The sequence below is a fragment of the Oncorhynchus nerka genome, linkage group LG22 (assembly GCF_034236695.1).
Source record: "Oncorhynchus nerka isolate Pitt River linkage group LG22, Oner_Uvic_2.0, whole genome shotgun sequence".
Lineage (NCBI taxonomy): Eukaryota > Metazoa > Chordata > Actinopteri > Salmoniformes > Salmonidae > Oncorhynchus > Oncorhynchus nerka.
In genome coordinates, this window is record NC_088417.1 from 91358006 (window position 1) to 91378951 (window position 20946).

General features: G+C 48.0%; 1 protein-coding gene across 3 annotated transcripts in view; it reads left to right on the forward strand.

Annotated features, from left to right (window-relative positions):
- Positions 1–763: 763 nt before the first annotated feature.
- The window catches only part of LOC115119422 (procollagen galactosyltransferase 2-like), a 43636-nt gene continuing 23453 nt past the window's right edge, over positions 764–20946 (forward strand). The window contains exons 1-10 of one of the 3 annotated variants that reach the window (XM_029648207.2): positions 764–1279; positions 11278–11388; positions 12423–12540; positions 13488–13622; positions 13863–14067; positions 14304–14423; positions 14554–14630; positions 15538–15644; positions 15814–15946; positions 16190–16317. In XM_029648207.2, the coding sequence (XP_029504067.1) occupies positions 1077–1279; positions 11278–11388; positions 12423–12540; positions 13488–13622; positions 13863–14067; positions 14304–14423; positions 14554–14630; positions 15538–15644; positions 15814–15946; positions 16190–16317 (1337 nt within the window). In that variant the 5' untranslated portion in view covers positions 764–1076. The remainder of the gene's footprint in view (positions 1280–11277; positions 11389–12422; positions 12541–13487; positions 13623–13862; positions 14068–14303; positions 14424–14553; positions 14631–15537; positions 15645–15813; positions 15947–16189; positions 16318–20946) is intronic. The other 2 variants (XM_029648205.2, XM_029648206.2) reach the window with 2 other exon arrangements.

The window sequence follows — 20946 nt, forward strand, 5'->3', positions numbered from 1 at the left end:
TCCTACTCTCTTCTTCTCTCTTCTACTCTCTTCTTCTCCTCTGACCTATGTCATGCCAATCTCTCTTTCTGTCTCTCTTTCACTCTCTGTCTCTGTTTTCTTTCCTGATTATACCCTCTTTCAGTGTTGCTTGGTCTCTCTTCCTGCCCTTGAATAACTAACTCTTCATTGAATAACTGCGTTTGGAATGTAAACTCAATGCCTCCCTCTTCAGGCAATAGGTTGATATTGACGGAAACAAACATTGTGTTAAATTTGTAAACTTAATTTCTCCCTCGTAGACTATCAGAAGTGTGTATTGTTTAGATTATGGCCACTATTTGGTTGTTAGATATTGAATATTCAAACATTGTGTGTTGAGTAGCCGTAGCCTAGCTTTAATACGGTTGTTAGAATCCCAGTAAGCAACGTTGACATCGGGTGCATTTATGTGCTGAATGAAAGGTGAAAATATGTATTTTGCGGATGTTAAAAATACGTTATTTAGAGAGGTTCAAAATATATATTTTTCACTCATTGATTTTATGGCCAAATTTCAGTTTCGCATACATTCTCAATTACTTAAATATATCACAATAATACATTTTCAAGCCTCTTAATATAGGAAAAATGAGCCAACTGAAGATTGTCCCGAACTAAAAATATATGTAATTGGATTTGAAATCAAGGTTGGTCCTGACTGCACACCAAAAAGACAACCGGTCCTGATAAAACCAGAAAATAATGTCGCCGTCGGTAACTGGGATGACAATAATCGCTCATAAATCAAAGCTACTTTTTCTAAATGTTTAAACGCACACCAGCGGCAGGTTATCAATTCATTTAAAAGACCGTTAAAGTGTGCGTAAATAGTAGCCTACTATAAGCAAATAGTTACATAGTATCATGCAGATAATACAATTTTCTCACATGGCTTTTGGTGCGGAAGTTGTAATTTAAAACCTTCCACCGATACTGCCAAGGAAAGAGATTCATCTTGAGGGGGGTTTAAAATTGAGGAAAACACCATTTTCCTTATTGCTGACGCGGACTGGGAGCTGTAGCTACATGCAGTAGCTTGGACTGCTACATCCACCATGTTTCTTTGGGTTTTAGTTTTAGGGGCCTTCGTTTCTAGATCAGAATGTTACTTTTCGGAGGAGAAATATCCAGAAGAATCGAAAATGCAGCCGCCAACGGTTGTTATTGCGATCATTGCTCGGAACGCGGCGCATTCCTTGCCGTACTACCTCGGAGCATTGGAGAGACTGAACTATCCCAAAGCACGCATTTCTGTTTGGTAGGTGGCAGACGTCCTGCCAGCGCTCTTTCCCTGGCCGCTATTTGTTAAAATGTAATTCTTATCAAACTCGTGGGCGATCAATCGCATTTGGATTAGATTAAGAATACCTCTCGTACCCAGTCGCCAGTCCCCATAATCCCGTTAGAACCATTGATCTCCTAACAAAATAAAATGCTTCAGCTTCTATTGGGTACTCTAATTATGCTTTCTTTCTTTTTCTCCTATGCAGAGTTCATGAAGTAAAATGAATTTAAGCCATTGTATTATGCAATTTTCACATTAGCCTGTACTTTACACCAGACTTTCCTTGCTGGATATATGTTTTCCAGTTTCTTGAAGTACTTTGGAAATCCAATTTATTTCTATGTTGAAGCTGAAATACTATTTTCATTGCTTTTTCCATAGTCACTCTTATCCAGGGAAATTTTCAGTACAGTTCATACTGTACTTGGCCCCTGTGGGAATTGAACCCACAACCCTAGCTTTGCAAGTTCCATGCTCTACCAACTGAGCCACATCATCACAAACCACTTGATGTCTCAATGTACTCAATACTGTATTGGTCATCGTTTTTCATCATGCTGATAGAAAGTCTACAAACCTAGATGACCAGTACAATACAGTCATGTACATTTACATTAAGTGGTTTGTAAGGATGGTCAATTAATACTGCACGAAAAAAGTGGTTGTTTTCAATGTTATTTGATCAAGAAAAATATTTAATTTGGTGTGGATGTTTTGTGTCTTTGCTGATAACCTAAATGTTTGAGGACAGGGGATTGTTCTTTCTGGATCATTAGAATGACAGTCACAGAGAAAAGGACAGGGGAATGTTCTTTCTGTGTCCCATTAGAATGACAGTCACAGAGAAAAGGACAGGGGAATGTTCTTTTGGGATAATTAGAATGATAGTCACAGAGTAAAGGACAGGGGATTGTTCTTTCTGGATCATTAGAATGACAGTCACAGAGAAAAGGACAGGGGATTGTTCTTTCTGGATCATTAGAATGACAGTCACAGAGAAAAGGACAGGGGATTGTTCTTTCTGGATCATTAGAATGACAGTCACAGAGAAATGGTACAGGACAACAACACTTACAAGATCAACTATTGAATCCTGCAAGATACTGTTCTTAATTATACATCTATCTTTTTGTCAAAGCAGAGATGCTGAAAAAAGTATTTTTTTCCCACTACAAATGTCTCTATCAGTCCGCTAATACTAGTTAAGACACAGTGCATTACTTTTGTGACTTTTTTATATTTTATAAACAGTACCAGTCAAAAGTTTGGACACACCTACTCATTCAATGTCTTCACTATTATTCTACAATGTAGAAAATAGACAAAATGAAGAAAAACCCTGGAATGAGTAGGTGTGTCCAAACCTTTGACTGGTACTATATATATATATATATATATATATATATACACATGTTTTTTATAACAAAACAAATGTTCAAATTTTTCAGGGTGTGTTGCAGCAGCCTCAGAACCCCTACCTCCCTTGGCAATGGAAACACCTGATTCAATTAGTCAAAGGCTTGATGATTAGTTGCCTAATTGAATCAGGTGTGCAAGTTTAGGGTTAAGACTAAATCTGTAAAAAGTCCTAGTGCCAAGGAGTGGGTTAGGAAACCCTGTTTCATGCTACAGTCTGCATGTTAGGCTACTGGATGCTTTACACAGAGAATAGGCTTCGTTTCACAGATTCCACTTGTGATTTCCTGTTCTGCATTTCATAGGGAGTCCTTACTTATTAGGGATCTCCTCTGCATATTGATTATCATATTGTTTTCTCCAGCGCATGTGTGACATGTAGGACCACTTTGGTTGGTCTGATTTGCAGTGTCTTGCAGATTATTTCATTTCCTAGTTGTGGTGTGCTTGCCTGCAAGTAAGGCAGACCAAGTGGTTCATACACTATACCGACTACATGCTAGTGCCTGACAGTGTGTCTATGTCCCCATGTCAGACAGTGTGTCTATGTCCCCATGTCAGACAGTGTGTCTATATCCCCAAGTCAGACAGTATGTCCCCATGTCAGACAGTGTGTCCCCATGTCAGACAGTGTGTCCCCATATCAGACAGTGTGTCCCCATATCAGACAGTGTGTCCCCATATCAGACAGTGTGTCTATGTCCCCATGTCAGACAGTGTGTCTATATCCCCATGTCAGACAGTGTGTCCCCATGTCAGACAGTGTGTCTATATCCCCATATCAGACAGTGTGTCTATGTCCCCATATCAGACAGTGTGTCTATGTCCCCATGTCAGACAGTGTGTCTATGTCCCCATGTCAGACAGTGTGTCTATGTCCCCATGTCAGACAGTGTGTCTATATCCCCATGTCAGACAGTGTGTCTATGTCCCCATGTCAGACAGTGTGTCCCCATGTCAGACAGTGTGTCCCCATGTCAGACAGTGTGTCTATGTCCCCATGTCAGACAGTGTGTCTATGTCCCCATGTCAGACAGTATGTCTATGTCCCCATATCAGACAGTGTGTCCCCATGTCAGACAGTGTGTCTATGTCCCCATATCAGACAGTGTGTCCCCATGTCAGACAGTGTGTCTATGTCCCCATGTCAGACAGTGTGTCCATGTCCCCATGTCAGACAGTATGTCCCCATATCAGACAGTGTGTCTATGTCCCCATATCAGACAGTATGTCTATGTCCCCATGTCAGACAGTGTGTCTATGTCCCCATGTCAGACAGTGTGTCCCCATGTCAGACAGTGTGTCCCCATGTCAGACAGTGTGTCTATGTCCCCATGTCAGACAGTGTGTCCCCATGTCAGACAGTGTGTCTATGTCCCCATGTCAGACAGTGTGTCCCCATATCAGACAGTGTGTCTATGTCCCCATGTCAGACAGTGTGTCTATGTCCCCATGTCAGACAGTGTGTCTATATCCCCATGTCAGACAGTGTGTCTATATCCCCATGTCAGACAGTGTGTCTATGTCCCCATGTCAGACAGTGTGTCCCCATGTCAGACAGTGTGTCCCCATGTCAGACAGTGTGTCTATATCCCCATGTCAGACAGTGTGTCCCCATGTCAGACAGTGTGTCTATATCCCCATGTCAGACAGTGTGTCCCCATGTGTGTCCCCAGTGTGTCCCCACAGTGTGTCCCCATGTCAGACAGTGTGTCTATATCCCCATGTCAGACAGTGTGTCTATATCCCCATGTCAGACAGTGTGTCTATGTCCCCATGTCAGACAGTATGTCTATATCCCCATGTCAGACAGTGTGTCTATGTCCCCATGTCAGACAGTATGTCTATATCCCCATGTCAGACAGTGTGTCTATGTCCCCATGTCAGACAGTATGTCTATATCCCCATGTCAGACAGTGTGTCCCCATGTCAGACAGTGTGTCCCCATGTCAGACAGTGTGTCTATGTCCCCATGTCAGACAGTGTGTCCCCATGTCAGACAGTGTGTCTATGTCCCCATGTCAGACAGTGTGTCTATATCCCCATGTCAGACAGTGTGTCCCCATGTCAGACAGTGTGTCCCCATGTCAGACAGTGTGTCTATATCCCCATGTCAGACAGTATGTCCCCATATCAGACAGTGTGTCCCCATGTCAGACAGTGTGTCTATGTCCCCATGTCAGACAGTGTGTCCATGTCCCCATGTCAGACAGTATGTCCCCATATCAGACAGTGTGTCTATGTCCCCATATCAGACAGTATGTCCATGTCCCCATGTCAGACAGTGTGTCCCCATGTCAGACAGTGTGTCCCCATGTCAGACAGTGTGTCTATGTCCCCATGTCAGACAGTGTGTCCCCATGTCAGACAGTGTGTCTATGTCCCCATGTCAGACAGTGTGTCTATATCCCCATGTCAGACAGTGTGTCCCCATGTCAGACAGTGTGTCCCCATGTCAGACAGTGTGTCTATATCCCCATGTCAGACAGTATGTCCCCATATCAGACAGTGTGTCCCCATGTCAGACAGTGTGTCTATGTCCCCATGTCAGACAGTGTGTCCATGTCCCCATGTCAGACAGTATGTCCCCATATCAGACAGTGTGTCTATGTCCCCATATCAGACAGTATGTCTATGTCCCCATGTCAGACAGTGTGTCTATGTCCCCATGTCAGACAGTGTGTCCCCATGTCAGACAGTGTGTCCCCATGTCAGACAGTGTGTCCCCATGTCAGACAGTGTGTCTATGTCCCCATGTCAGACAGTGTGTCCCCATGTCAGACAGTGTGTCTATATCCCCATGTCAGACAGTGTGTCTATATCCCCATGTCAGACAGTGTGTCTATGTCCCCATGTCAGACAGTATGTCCCCATGTCAGACAGTATGTCTATGTCCCCATGTCAGACAGTGTGTCCCCATGTCAGACAGTGTGTCTATATCCCCATGTCAGACAGTATGTCCCCATGTCAGACAGTGTGTCTATGTCCCCATGTCAGACAGTATGTCTATGTCTCCATGTCAGACAGTGTGTCTATGTCCCCATGTCAGACAGTGTGTCTATGTCCCCATGTCAGACAGTGTGTCTATATCCCCATGTCAGACAGTGTGTCTATGTCCCCATGTCAGACAGTGTGTCTATGTCCCCATGTCAGACAGTGTGTCTATGTCCCCATGTCAGACAGTGTGTCTATGTCCCCATATCAGACAGTGTGTCCCCATGTCAGACAGTGTGTATATATCCCCATGTCAGACAGTGTGTCTATGTCCCCATGTCAGACAGTATGTCCCCATATCAGACAGTGTGTCCCCATGTCAGACAGTATGTCCCCATGTCAGACAGTATGTCCCCATGTCAGACAGTATGTCCCCATGTCAGACAGTGTGTCTATGTCCCCATATCAGACAGTGTGTCCCCATGTCAGACAGTATGTCCCCATGTCAGACAGTGTGTCTATGTCCCCATGTCAGACAGTGTGTCTATGTCCCCATGTCAGACAGTATGTCCCCATGTCAGACAGTATGTCTATGTCCCCATGTCAGACAGTGTGTCCCCATGTCAGACAGTGTGTCTATATCCCCATGTCAGACAGTATGTCCCCATGTCAGACAGTGTGTCTATGTCCCCATGTCAGACAGTGTGTCTATATCCCCATGTCAGACAGTATGTCCCCATATCAGACAGTGTGTCCCCATGTCAGACAGTGTGTCTATGTCCCCATGTCAGACAGTGTGTCCATGTCCCCATGTCAGACAGTATGTCCCCATATCAGACAGTGTGTCTATGTCCCCATATCAGACAGTATGTCTATGTCCCCATGTCAGACAGTGTGTCTATGTCCCCATGTCAGACAGTGTGTCCCCATGTCAGACAGTGTGTCCCCATGTCAGACAGTGTGTCCCCATGTCAGACAGTGTGTCTATGTCCCCATGTCAGACAGTGTGTCCCCATGTCAGACAGTGTGTCTATATCCCCATGTCAGACAGTGTGTCTATATCCCCATGTCAGACAGTGTGTCTATGTCCCCATGTCAGACAGTATGTCCCCATGTCAGACAGTATGTCTATGTCCCCATGTCAGACAGTGTGTCCCCATGTCAGACAGTGTGTCTATATCCCCATGTCAGACAGTATGTCCCCATATCAGACAGTGTGTCTATGTCCCCATATCAGACAGTATGTCTATGTCCCCATGTCAGACAGTGTGTCTATGTCCCCATGTCAGACAGTGTGTCCCCATGTCAGACAGTGTGTCCCCATGTCAGACAGTGTGTCTATGTCCCCATGTCAGACAGTGTGTCCCCATGTCAGACAGTGTGTCTATGTCCCCATGTCAGACAGTGTGTCCCCATATCAGACAGTGTGTCTATGTCCCCATGTCAGACAGTGTGTCTATGTCCCCATGTCAGACAGTGTGTCTATATCCCCATGTCAGACAGTGTGTCTATATCCCCATGTCAGACAGTGTGTCTATGTCCCCATGTCAGACAGTGTGTCCCCATGTCAGACAGTGTGTCTATATCCCCATGTCAGACAGTGTGTCCCCATGTCAGACAGTGTGTCTATATCCCCATGTCAGACAGTGTGTCCCCATGTGTGTCCCCAGTGTGTCCCCACAGTGTGTCCCCATGTCAGACAGTGTGTCTATATCCCCATGTCAGACAGTGTGTCTATATCCCCATGTCAGACAGTGTGTCTATGTCCCCATGTCAGACAGTATGTCTATATCCCCATGTCAGACAGTGTGTCTATGTCCCCATGTCAGACAGTATGTCTATATCCCCATGTCAGACAGTGTGTCTATGTCCCCATGTCAGACAGTATGTCTATATCCCCATGTCAGACAGTGTGTCCCCATGTCAGACAGTGTGTCCCCATGTCAGACAGTGTGTCTATGTCCCCATGTCAGACAGTGTGTCCCCATGTCAGACAGTGTGTCTATGTCCCCATGTCAGACAGTGTGTCTATATCCCCATGTCAGACAGTGTGTCCCCATGTCAGACAGTGTGTCCCCATGTCAGACAGTGTGTCTATATCCCCATGTCAGACAGTATGTCCCCATATCAGACAGTGTGTCCCCATGTCAGACAGTGTGTCTATGTCCCCATGTCAGACAGTGTGTCCATGTCCCCATGTCAGACAGTATGTCCCCATATCAGACAGTGTGTCTATATCCCCATATCAGACAGTATGTCCATGTCCCCATGTCAGACAGTGTGTCCCCATGTCAGACAGTGTGTCCCCATGTCAGACAGTGTGTCTATGTCCCCATGTCAGACAGTGTGTCCCCATGTCAGACAGTGTGTCTATGTCCCCATGTCAGACAGTGTGTCTATATCCCCATGTCAGACAGTGTGTCCCCATGTCAGACAGTGTGTCCCCATGTCAGACAGTGTGTCTATATCCCCATGTCAGACAGTATGTCCCCATGTCAGACAGTGTGTCCCCATGTCAGACAGTGTGTCTATGTCCCCATGTCAGACAGTGTGTCCATGTCCCCATGTCAGACAGTATGTCCCCATATCAGACAGTGTGTCTATGTCCCCATATCAGACAGTATGTCTATGTCCCCATGTCAGACAGTGTGTCTATGTCCCCATGTCAGACAGTGTGTCCCCATGTCAGACAGTGTGTCCCCATGTCAGACAGTGTGTCCCCATGTCAGACAGTGTGTCTATGTCCCCATGTCAGACAGTGTGTCCCCATGTCAGACAGTGTGTCTATATCCCCATGTCAGACAGTGTGTCTATATCCCCATGTCAGACAGTGTGTCTATGTCCCCATGTCAGACAGTATGTCCCCATGTCAGACAGTATGTCTATGTCCCCATGTCAGACAGTGTGTCCCCATGTCAGACAGTGTGTCTATATCCCCATGTCAGACAGTATGTCCCCATGTCAGACAGTGTGTCTATGTCCCCATGTCAGACAGTATGTCTATGTCTCCATGTCAGACAGTGTGTCTATGTCCCCATGTCAGACAGTGTGTCTATGTCCCCATGTCAGACAGTGTGTCTATATCCCCATGTCAGACAGTGTGTCTATGTCCCCATGTCAGACAGTGTGTCTATGTCCCCATGTCAGACAGTGTGTCTATGTCCCCATGTCAGACAGTGTGTCTATGTCCCCATATCAGACAGTGTGTCCCCATGTCAGACAGTGTGTATATATCCCCATGTCAGACAGTGTATCTATGTCCCCATGTCAGACAGTATGTCCCCATATCAGACAGTGTGTCCCCATGTCAGACAGTATGTCCCCATGTCAGACAGTATGTCCCCATGTCAGACAGTATGTCCCCATGTCAGACAGTGTGTCTATGTCCCCATATCAGACAGTGTGTCCCCATGTCAGACAGTATGTCCCCATGTCAGACAGTGTGTCTATGTCCCCATGTCAGACAGTGTGTCTATGTCCCCATGTCAGACAGTATGTCCCCATGTCAGACAGTATGTCTATGTCCCCATGTCAGACAGTGTGTCCCCATGTCAGACAGTGTGTCTATATCCCCATGTCAGACAGTATGTCCCCATGTCAGACAGTGTGTCTATGTCCCCATGTCAGACAGTATGTCCCCATGTCAGACAGTGTGTCTATATCCCCATGTCAGACAGTGTGTCTATATCCCCATGTCAGACAGTGTGTCTATATCCCCATGTCAGACAGTATGTCCCCATGTCAGACAGTGTGTCTATGTCCCCATGTCAGACAGTATGTCTATGTCTCCATGTCAGACAGTGTGTCTATGTCCCCATGTCAGACAGTGTGTCTATGTCCCCATGTCAGACAGTGTGTCTATATCCCCATGTCAGACAGTGTGTCTATGTCCCCATGTCAGACAGTATGTCCCCATGTCAGACAGTATGTCCCCATGTCAGACAGTGTGTCTATGTCCCCATATCAGACAGTGTGTCCCCATGTCAGACAGTATGTCCCCATGTCAGACAGTGTGTCTATGTCCCCATGTCAGACAGTATGTCCCCATGTCAGACAGTGTGTCCCCATGTCAGACAGTGTGTCTATGTCCCCATGTCAGACAGTATGTCCCCATGTCAGACAGTATGTCCCCATGTCAGACAGTGTGTCCCCATGTCAGACAGTATGTCCCCATGTCAGACAGTATGTCCCCATGTCAGACAGTGTGTCCCCATGTCAGACAGTGTGTCTATATCCCCATGTCAGACAGTATGTCTATGTCCCCATGTCAGACAGTGTGTCTATGTCCCCATGTCAGACAGTGTGTCTATGTCCCCATGTCAGACAGTATGTCTATGTCCCCATGTCAGACAGTATGTCTATGTCCCCATGTCAGACAGTATGTCTATGTCCCCATGTCAGACAGTGTGTCTATGTCCCCATGTCAGACAGTGTGTCTATATCCCCATGTCAGATAGTGTGTCTATGTCCCCATGTCAGATAGTGTGTCTATGTCCCCATGTCAGACAGTATGTCCCCATATCAGACAGTATGTCCCCATGTCAGACAGTATGTCCCCATATCAGACAGTGTGTCTATGTCCCCATGTCAGACAGTATGTCCCCATATCAGACAGTGTGTCCCCATGTCAGACAGTATGTCCCCATATCAGACAGTGTGTCCCCATGTCAGACAGTATGTCCCCATATCAGACAGTGTGTCCCCATGTCAGACAGTATGTCCACATATCAGACAGTGTGTCCCCATGTCAGACAGTGTGTCTATATCCCCATGTCAGACAGTATGTCTATGTCCCCATGTCAGACAGTGTGTCTATATCCCCATGTCAGATAGTGTGTCTATGTCCCCATGTCAGATAGTGTGTCTATGTCCCCATGTCAGACAGTATGTCCCCATATCAGACAGTATGCCCCCATGTCAGACAGTATGTCCCCATATCAGACAGTGTGTCTATGTCCCCATGTCAGACAGTATGTCCCCATATCAGACAGTGTGTCCCCATGTCAGACAGTATGTCCCCATATCAGACAGTGTGTCCCCATGTCAGACAGTATGTCCCCATATCAGACAGTGTGTCCCCATGTCAGACAGTATGTCCCCATATCAGACAGTGTGTCCCCATGTCAGACAGTATGTCCCCATATCAGACAGTGTGTCCCCATGTCAGACAGTGTGTCTATATCCCCATGTCAGACAGTATGTCTATGTCCCCATGTCAGACAGTGTGTCTATGTCCCCATGTCAGACAGTGTGTCTATGTCCCCATGTCAGACAGTATGTCTATGTCCCCATGTCAGACAGTATGTCTATGTCCCCATGTCAGACAGTATGTCTATGTCCCCATGTCAGACAGTGTGTCCCCATGTCAGACAGTATGTCTATGTCCCCATGTCAGACAGTGTGTCCCCATGTCAGACAGTATGTCTATGTCCCCATGTCAGACAGTATGTCTATGTCCCCATGTCAGACAGTATGTCTATGTCCCCATGTCAGACAGTATGTCTATGTCCCCATGTCAGACAGTGTGTCCCCATGTCAGACAGTATGTCTATGTCCCCATGTCAGACAGTATGTCTATGTCCCCATGTCAGACAGTGTGTCTATGTCCCCCATATCCGCAGGGCAGCGACAGATCACAATGCTGACAACACTACAGCTGTTCTGAGAGAATGGCTGACAGTCATGCAACAGTTTTATCACTACGTGGAATGGAGGCCTATGGAGCATCCTACGTAGGTTTGAGTTGTGTTCAGCATTGTCATGTTTTCTTCTAGAAGTATGCATGCTTGCACGTGTGTGTGTGTGTGTGTGTGTGTTGACACAGTTGATTAGCTCTGAAAAACACTTGATTATCAGCTCATTTGTATGAACTCTGTATTAGCTTACCTGAACATCCAGACAGTAGTAGCAGTAGCCGACAGCTGAGCCTCAACTCACAATGTATTAGCTTACCTGAACATCCAGACAGTAGTAGCAGTAGCCGACAGCTGAGCCTCAACTCACAATGTATTAGCTTACCTGAACATCCAGACAGTAGTAGCAGTAGCCGACAGCTGAGCCTCAACTCACAATGTATTAGCTTACCTGAACATCCAGACAGTAGTAGCAGTAGCCGACAGCTGAGCCTCAACTCACAATGTATTAGCTTACCTGAACATCCAGACAGTAGTAGCAGTAGCCGACAGCTGAGCCTCAACTCACAATGTATTAGCTTACCTGAACATCCAGACAGTAGTAGCAGTAGCCGACAGCTGAGCCTCAACTCACAATGTATTAGCTTACCTGAACATCCAGACAGTAGTAGCAGTAGCCGACAGCTGAGCCTCAACTCACAATGTATTAGCTTACCTGAACATCCAGACAGTAGTAGCAGTAGCCGACAGCTGAGCCTCAACTCACAATGTATTAGCTTACCTGAACATCCAGACAGTAGTAGCAGTAGCCGACAGCTGATCCTCAACTCACAATGTATTAGCTTACCTGAACATCCAGACAGTAGTAGCAGTAGCCGACAGCTGAGCCTCAACTCACAATGTAACTTTAAAACACAGTGTGAATAGAAAAGAATTAAATAAATGTTTGGTGTTTACAGAGCCTGCTGACAACAGTACTACCTGACCTGAGGTCACCTCTCATTTTCTCTCTCTAAGTACCTCAAAGCAATGCAGGAATGATACTGTAGCATGCCTCTGCATGTGTGTGTGTGTGTGTGTGTGTGTGTGCGTCGGTTGGTGTGTGTGTGTGTCTCATTCTGACTCCCTCACAGGTCCTACCCAGGAGAGATGGGGCCTAAATACTGGAGCAACGGCAGATATGAATACCTGATGAAACTTAAACAGGCTGCTCTCAACTTCGCCAAGACACGCTGGGCTGACTACATACTGGTACAGTCACATGTCTACTCTATCCTCTGGCCTACAAGTAGATTCATATCTACTCTGTCCTCTGGCCTACAAGTAGCATCATATCTACTCTGTCCTCTTGCCTACAAGTAGCATCATATCTACTCTGTCCTCTTGGTTACAAATAGAATCATATCTACTCTGTCCTCTGGCCTACAAGTAGCATCATATCTTTTCTGTCCTCTGGCCTACAAATATCATCATATCTACTCTGTCCTCTGGCCTACAAATATCATCATATCTACTCTGTCCTCTGGCCTACAAATATCATCATATCTACTCTGTCCTCTGGCCTACAAATATCATCATATCTACTCTGTCCTCTAGCCTACAAATATCATCATATCTGTTCTGTCCTCTGGCCTACAAATATCATCATATCTGTTCTGTCCTCTGGCCTACAAATATCATCATATCTGTTCTGTCCTCTGGCCTACAAATATCATCATATCTGTTCTGTCCTCTGGCCTACAAGTAGCATCATATCTACTCTGTCCTCTGGCCTACAAGTAGCATCATATCTACTCTGTCCTCTGGCCTACAAGTAGCATCATATCTTCTCTGTCCTCTGGCTTACAAGTAGCATCATATCTTCTCTGTCCTCTGGCTTACAAGTAGCATCATATCTTCTCTGTCCTCTGGCCTACAAGTAGCATCATATCTGCTCTGTCCTCTGGCCTACAAATAGCATCATATCTACTCTGTACTCTGGCCTACAAGTAGTATCATAGCTTTTTTTCATTACCCACATACAGAGTGTGACCCTGCTATGGTTGTTACCAAAAAGATCAGTGTGCTTTGGTTTCCACCGCCTCACTAAACACACCGTGTCATCCGTTGACCATCTCTGTCTGTGCCCTTGATCTCCACTATATTATTATTATATAATATGATAATATATCATATTATTACATCTCTGTCTCCTCCAGTACGCTGACACAGACAACATCCTGACCAACCCAGAGACTCTGAACCTTCTGATAGCAGAGAACAAGTCTGTTGTGGCCCCCATGCTGGACTCTCAGGGAGCCTACTCCAACTACTGGTGCGGCATCACTCCCCAAGTAAGACAGTAAAGATCTGAGCCAGCACAGTGGGTTGTGGGTAGGCACGATTGTGTGAAATGGAAAGTTGGTTTGTATAAATGCGATTAAAGACCATATTGTTTTCATTTCAATCATTCATTTACATGGGGACAGATGCAATTAAAACATTGACACATTGAATGTACAAACAGTCAGATAGGTTGCGGCATCGCACCTTAGCTTATGCTAATTTCCAGTACCCTGTGTGTCTGTTCCCAGGGTTACTACCGGCGTACAGCTGAGTATTTCCCCACCAGACAGCGCCATCGGCTGGGCTGCTACCCGGTGCCCATGGTCCACTCTACCTTCCTGCTGGACATGAGGAAGACGGGTATGAAGAAGCTGGCCTTCCACCCTCCTCACCTGGACTACTCCTGGCCCTTCGATGACATCATCGTCTTCGCCTTCTCCTGCCGCGTCTCAGGTTGGGGTCTACAGTACAGCATGTACATTATAATGCACACACAGTCATGAACGCACGTGCACCCACACACACTTCGTCTAATAATGTGTAATCGCAAACATCCACATCCCTGCTGCTGGGGTGTAATCAATGTGTTCCTTGTGTAAAAGGCTAGATGATTACATGCACATGTTGCTGGCACGTCGAGGCCATGGAGACTGTTTAATAACAGAGTTTATTGTGCTGTGTGTTTCCAGAGGTGCAGATGTACCTGTGTAACAAGGTGAGGTATGGTTACCTGAACGTCCCAGCCAAGCCTCACCACACCATAGAGGACGACAGCATCAGCTTTAGTCATCTCATCCTGGAGGCCACCAGTAAGAAACCTTATTTGGTCGTTTTTTACATCATTCTAAAGTTATTTAAGAGTCGGTGTCTAACAGTAATAGATGTGTAATAACTAGGTAATAACGGTAAAAATACCACGTCTCTATGTTCTTCCCCCAGTCGATGGCCCCCCCATGGCCCCCTCTAAATACGTGAGCCTCTTCCCCAAACAGAGAGACCTCATGGGCTTCGATGAGGTGAGACAAAGGCCAGGAGCCCAAACTCCTCATCACATACCTGAATAGATGAAATAAGTAGCAGTGGCTTGGAACACTGCTGTAGACTATTTACATCAAATTACATTTTATTTGTCACACGCGCGAAAACAGGTATAGACCTTACCGTGAAGTATAGACCTTACCGTGAAGTATAGACCTTACCGTGAAGTATAGACCTTACCGTGAAGTATAGACCTTACCGTGAAGTATAGACCTTACCGTGAAGTATAGACCTTACCGTGAAGTAGACCTTACCGTGAAGTATAGACCTTACCGTGAAGTATAGACCTTACCGTGAAGTATAGACCTTACCGTGAAGTATAGACCTTACCGTGAAGTATAGACCTTACCGTGAAGTATAGACCTTACCGTGAAGTATAGACCTTACCGTGAAGTGATTACTTACGAGCCCTTTACCAATAATGCAGTTTAAAAAAATAGAGTTAGTAAAATATTTACTAAATAAACTCAAGTAAAAAATGTAATAAGTAGTTACATAATAAAATAACAATAATTTGGATATATACAGCGGGTACCGGTACCGAGTCAATGTGCGGGGGTACAGGTTAGTTGGGATAATTTGTACATGTACAGTAGGTAGGGGTAAAATGACTATACATAGATGATGCCCGACGGGGTGTGGTATACGGTCTGATATACCACGGCTGTCAGCCAATCAGCATTCAGTGCTCGAACCACCCAGTTTATAATGGTAGTATGATCTCTCACACTCAATATAAGATAAGATATACTTTATTAGTTCATACAGGATAGACATTTGTCTTCTACTTTTGACCCAAACCCTCTGATATACACACACAATCTATGGATCACTGTGTCTCTGAGTTGACCCCTGACCTCTGACCCTGGCTGTCCCGTGTTGTAGGTGTACCTGATCAACCTGCGTCGTCGTCAGGACCGTAGAGACAGGATGCTGTATTCTCTCAATGAGCTGGAGATAGATGTCAAGGTGGTGGACGCCATCGATGGAGGGTGAGAATTAGCCTGCGAATCCTGACTCAATTATGCTACGTTTCACTAAACAGAGTTGAATTCAGTCTGGATATCCAGGCTAGGTGAGGATACAAAGCTTGGCATAGCTGTGGCTCTGAGGGAGGTTTAGAGAGAGTTGGAGACTATGATGTCTGTGTGTGTCCTGCAGAGCTCTGAACAGCAGTGATATAAAGATTCTGGGAGTGGACATACTGCCTGGTTACTATGACCCGTTCTCTCGCCGTACCCTGACAAAAGGAGAGGTGGGATGCTTCCTGAGTCATTACTACATCTGGAAGGAGGTGAGGAGCACAGACACACACACAGACACGGACACACATACAGACTCGGACACACACACACACACACACACACACACACACACACACAGACTAGGACACACACACACAGACTAGGACACACACACACATCTTGGGACATGTGACCTGGAGGGCCATGTCAGTAGGAGCTTAATTGGCTCGTTCATAATGCCTCTGTGGTCTATGATTAGAGCTAATTTAAACTACATGTTCCACCCCTCTCAGATGGTAGACCAGCAGATGGACAAGGCGCTGATCTTCGAGGATGACGTGCGTTTCCAGGCCAACTTCAAGCGGCGCGTACTTCGTCTGATGGAGGAGGTGGAGATGGTGGAACTGGACTGGGACATCATGTGAGTCACTGTCACAAACGGTCACCCTGACCAGATGACTACTGCCTACCCGTGTTGCCATGAAGAGGAAAGGGCCTAGCTGCCCTGGACTCATTTTGTATGATAAACTAATCTGGGTGAGGAGTTAGGGAGGAGGAGGGGGAGAATGAGGAGGAGGGGGGGGAGGAGGAAGGAGACGGAGGAGGGGGAGGAGGAGAAGGTGGAGGAGGGGAGGAGGAGAAGGTGGAGGAGAGGAGGAGGAGGAGGTGGAGGAGGAGGGGGAGGAAGAGAAGGAGACGGAGGAGTAGGTGGAAGAGGATGGGGGAGGAGGAGAAGGAGACGGAGGAGGGGAGGAGGAGAAGGTGGAGGAGGGGGAGGAGGAGAAGGTGGAGGAGAGGAGGAGGAGGAGGAGGTGGAGGAGGAGGGGGGAGGAAGAGAAGGAGACGGAGGAGTAGGTGGAAGAGGATGGGGGAGGAGGAGAAGGTGAAGGAGAAGGGAGAGTATAGTAGGGTCGGGGAGGCTATTTCAAGAGCATTATTCCACAGATATTGTACAACATGTAAAGTCGTACTGGGTGGGGTCTGAATGACTAACCGTGTCTCTCTCTCTCCCTCCCCTGTCCACTACTCTGACTGACTAACCCTGTCTCTCTCCCTCCCCTGTCCACTACTCTGACTGACTAACCCTGTCTCTCTCCCTCCCCTGTCCACTACTCTGACTGACTAACTCTGTCTCTCTCCCTCCCCTGTCCACTACTCTGACTGACTAACTCTGTCTCTCTCTCTCCCCTGTCCACTACTCTGAATGACTAACCCTGTCTCTCTCTCTCCCTCCCCTGTCCACTACTCTGAATGACTAACCCTGTCTCTCTCCCTCCCCTGTCCACTACTCTGACTGACTAACTCTGTCTCTCTCTCTCCCCTGTCCACTACTCTGACTGACTAACTCTGTCTCTCTCTCTCCCTCCCCTGTCCACTACTCTGACTGACTAACCCTGTCTCTCTCCCTCCCCTGTCCACTACTCTGACTGACTAACCCTGTCTCTCTCTCCTCCCTGTCCACTACTCTGACTGACTAACCCTGTCTCTCTCCCTCCCCTGTCCACTACTCTGACTGACTAACCCTGTCTCTCTCTCTCCCTCCCCTGTCCACTACTCTGACTGACTAACCCTGTCTCTCTCCCTCCCCTGTCCACTACTCTGACTGACTAACCCTGTCTCTCTCCCTCCCCTGTTCACTACTCTGACTGACTAACCCTGTCTCTCTCCCTCCCCTGTCCACTATTCTGACTGACTAACCCTGTCTCTCTCCCTCCCCTGTCCACTACTCTGACTGACTAACCCTGTCTCTATCTCTCCCCTGTCCACTACTCTGACTGACTAACCCTGTCTCTCTCCCTCCCCTGTCCACTACTCTGACTGACTAACCCTGTCTCTCTCCCTCCCCTGTCCACTACTCTGACTGACTAACCCTGTCTCTCTCCCTCCCCTGTCCACTACTCTGACTGACCCTGTCTCTCTCTCTCCCCTGTCCACTACTCTGACTGACTAACCCTGTCTCTCTCCCTCCCCTGTCCACTACTCTGACTGACTAACCCTGTCTCTCTCCCTCCCCCTGTCCACTACTCTGACTGACTAACCCTGTCTCTCTCCCTCCCCCTGTCCACTACTCTGACTGACTAACCCTGTCTCTCTCTCCCCCCTGTCTACTCTGACTAACCCTCTCCCCCTCCTGTCCACTACTCTGACTGACTAACCCTGTCTCTCTCTCTCCCCTGTCCACTACTCTGACTGACTAACCCTGTCTCTCTCTCCCTCCCCTGTCCACTACTCTGACTGACTAACCCTGTCTGTCTCTCTGACTGACTCTCCTGTCCACTACTCTGACTGACTAACCCTGTCTCTCTCCCTCCCCTGTCCACTACTCTGACTGACTAACCCTGTCTCTCTCCCTCCCTGTCCACTACTCTGACTGACTAACCCTGTCTCTCTCTCCCTCCCTGTCCACTACTAACCTGTCTCTCTCCCCTCCCCTGTCCACTACTCTGACTGACTAACCCTGTCTCTCTCCCTCCCTGTCCACTACTCTGACTGACCCCTGTCTCTCTCCCTCCCCTGTCCACTACTGACTAACCCTGACTAACCCTGTCTCTCTCTTCCCCTGTCCACTACTCTGACTGACTAACCCTGTCTCTCTCTCTCTCCTGTCCACTACTCTGACTGACTAACCCTGTCTCTCTCCCTCCCCTGTCCACTACTCTGACTGACTAACCCTGTCTCTCTCCTCCCCTGTCCACTACTCTGACTGACTAACCCTGTCTCTCTCTCCTCCCCTGTCCACTACTCTGACTGACTAACCCTGTCTCTCTCTCTCCCCTGTCCACTACTCTGACTGACTAACCCTGTCTCTCTCTCTCCCCTGTCCACTACTCTGACTGACTAACCCTGTCTCTCTCCCTCCCCTGTCCACTACTCTGACTGACTAACCCTGTCTCTCTCCCTCCCCTGTCCACTACTCTGACTGACTAACCCTGTCTCTCTCCCTCCCTGTCCACTACTCTGACTGACTAACCCTGTCTCTCTCCCTCCCCTGTCCACTACTCTGACTGACTAACCCTGTCTCTCTCCCTCCCCTGTCCACTACTCTGACTGACTAACCCTGTCTCTCTCTCTCCCCCCCTGTCCACTACTCTGACTGACTGACCCTGTCTCTCCTCTCCCCTGTCCACTCTCTGACTGACCTCCCCTCTCCCCTGTCCACTACTCTGACTGACTAACCCTGTCTCTCTCCTCCCTGTCCACTACTCTGACTGACTAACCCTGTCTCTCTCCCTCCCCTGTCCACTACTCTGACTGACTAACCCTGTCTCTCTCCCTCCCCTGTCCACTACTCTGACTGACTAACCCTGTCTCTCTCCCTCCCTGTCCACTACTCTGACTGACTAACCCTGTCTCTCTCTCCCTCCCTGTCCACTACTCTGACTGACTAACCCTGTCTCTCTCTCCCTCCCTGTCCACTACTCTGACTGACTAACCCTGTCTCTCTCCCTCCCTGTCCACTACTCTGACTGACTAACCCTGTCTCTCTCCCTCCCCTGTCCACTACTCTGACTGACTAACCCTGTCTCTCTCCCTCCCCCTGTCCACTACTCTGACTGACTAACCCTGTCTCTCTCCCTCCCTGTCCACTACTCTGACTGACTAACCCTGTCTCTCTCCCTCCCCTGTCCACTACTCTGACTGACTAACCCTGTCTCTCTCTCCTCCCCTGTCCACTACTCTGACTGACTAACCCTGTCTCTCTCCTCTCCCTGTCCACTACTCTGACTGACTAACCCTGTCTCTCTCCCTCCCTGTCCACTACTCTGACTGACTAACCCTGTCTCTCTCCCTCCCCTGTCCACTACTCTGACTGACTAACCTGTCTCTCTCCCTCCCTGTCCACTACTCTGACTGACTAACCCTGTCTCTCTCTCCCCTGTCCACTACTCTGACTGACTAACCCTGTCTCTCTCCTCCCCTGTCCACTACTCTGACTAACTAACCCTGTCTCTCTCTCCCTCCCCTGTCCACTACTCTGACTGACTAACCCTGTCTCTCTCCCTCCCTGTCCACTACTCTGACTGACTAACCCTGTCTCTCTCCTCCCTGTCCACTACTCTGACTGACTAACCCTGTCTCTCTCCCTCCCTGTCCACTACTCTGACTGACTAACCCTGTCTCTCTCCCTCCCCTGTCCACTACTCTGACTGACTAACCCTGTCTCTCTCCCTCCCCCTGTCCACTACTCTGACTGACCCTGTCTCTCTCTCTCCCCTGTCCACTACTCTGACTGACTAACCCTGTCTCTCTCCCTCCCTGTCCACTACTCTGACTGACTAACCCTGTCTCTCTCCCTCCCCTGTCCACTACTCTGACTGACTAACCCTGTCTCTCTCCCTCCCCTGTCCACTACTCTGACTGACTAACCCTGTCTCTCTCCTCCCCTGTCCACTACTCTGACTGACTAACCCTGTCTCTCTCCCTCCCCCTGTCCACTACTCTGACTGACTAACCCTGTCTCTCTCCCTCCCCTGTCCACTACTCTGACTGACTAACCCTGTCTCTCTCCCTCCCCTGTCCACTACTCTGACTGACTAACCCTGTCTCTCTCTCCCCTGTCCACTACTCTGACTGACTAACCCTGTCTCTCTCCTCCCTGTCCACTACTCTGACTGACCCCTGTCTCTCTCTCTCCCTGTCCACTACTCTGACTGACTAACCCTGTCTCTCTCCCTCCCCTGTCCACTACTCTGACTGACTAACCCTGTCTCTCTCCTCCCCTGTCCACTACTCTGACTGACTAACCCTGTCTCTCTCCTCCCTCCCTACTCTGACTGTCCACCCTCTGACTGACTAACCCTGTCTCTCTCCTCCCCCCTGTCCACTACTCTGACTGACTAACCCTGTCTCTCTCCCTCCCTGTCCACTACTCTGACTGACTAACCCTGTCTCTCTCCTCTCCCTGTCCACTACTCTGACTGACTAACCCTGTCTCTCTCCCTCCCCTGTCCACTACTCTGACTGACTAACCCTGTCTCTCTCTCTCCCCTGTCCACTACTCTGACTGACTAACCCTGTCTCTCTCCCTCCCCTGTCCACTACTCTGACT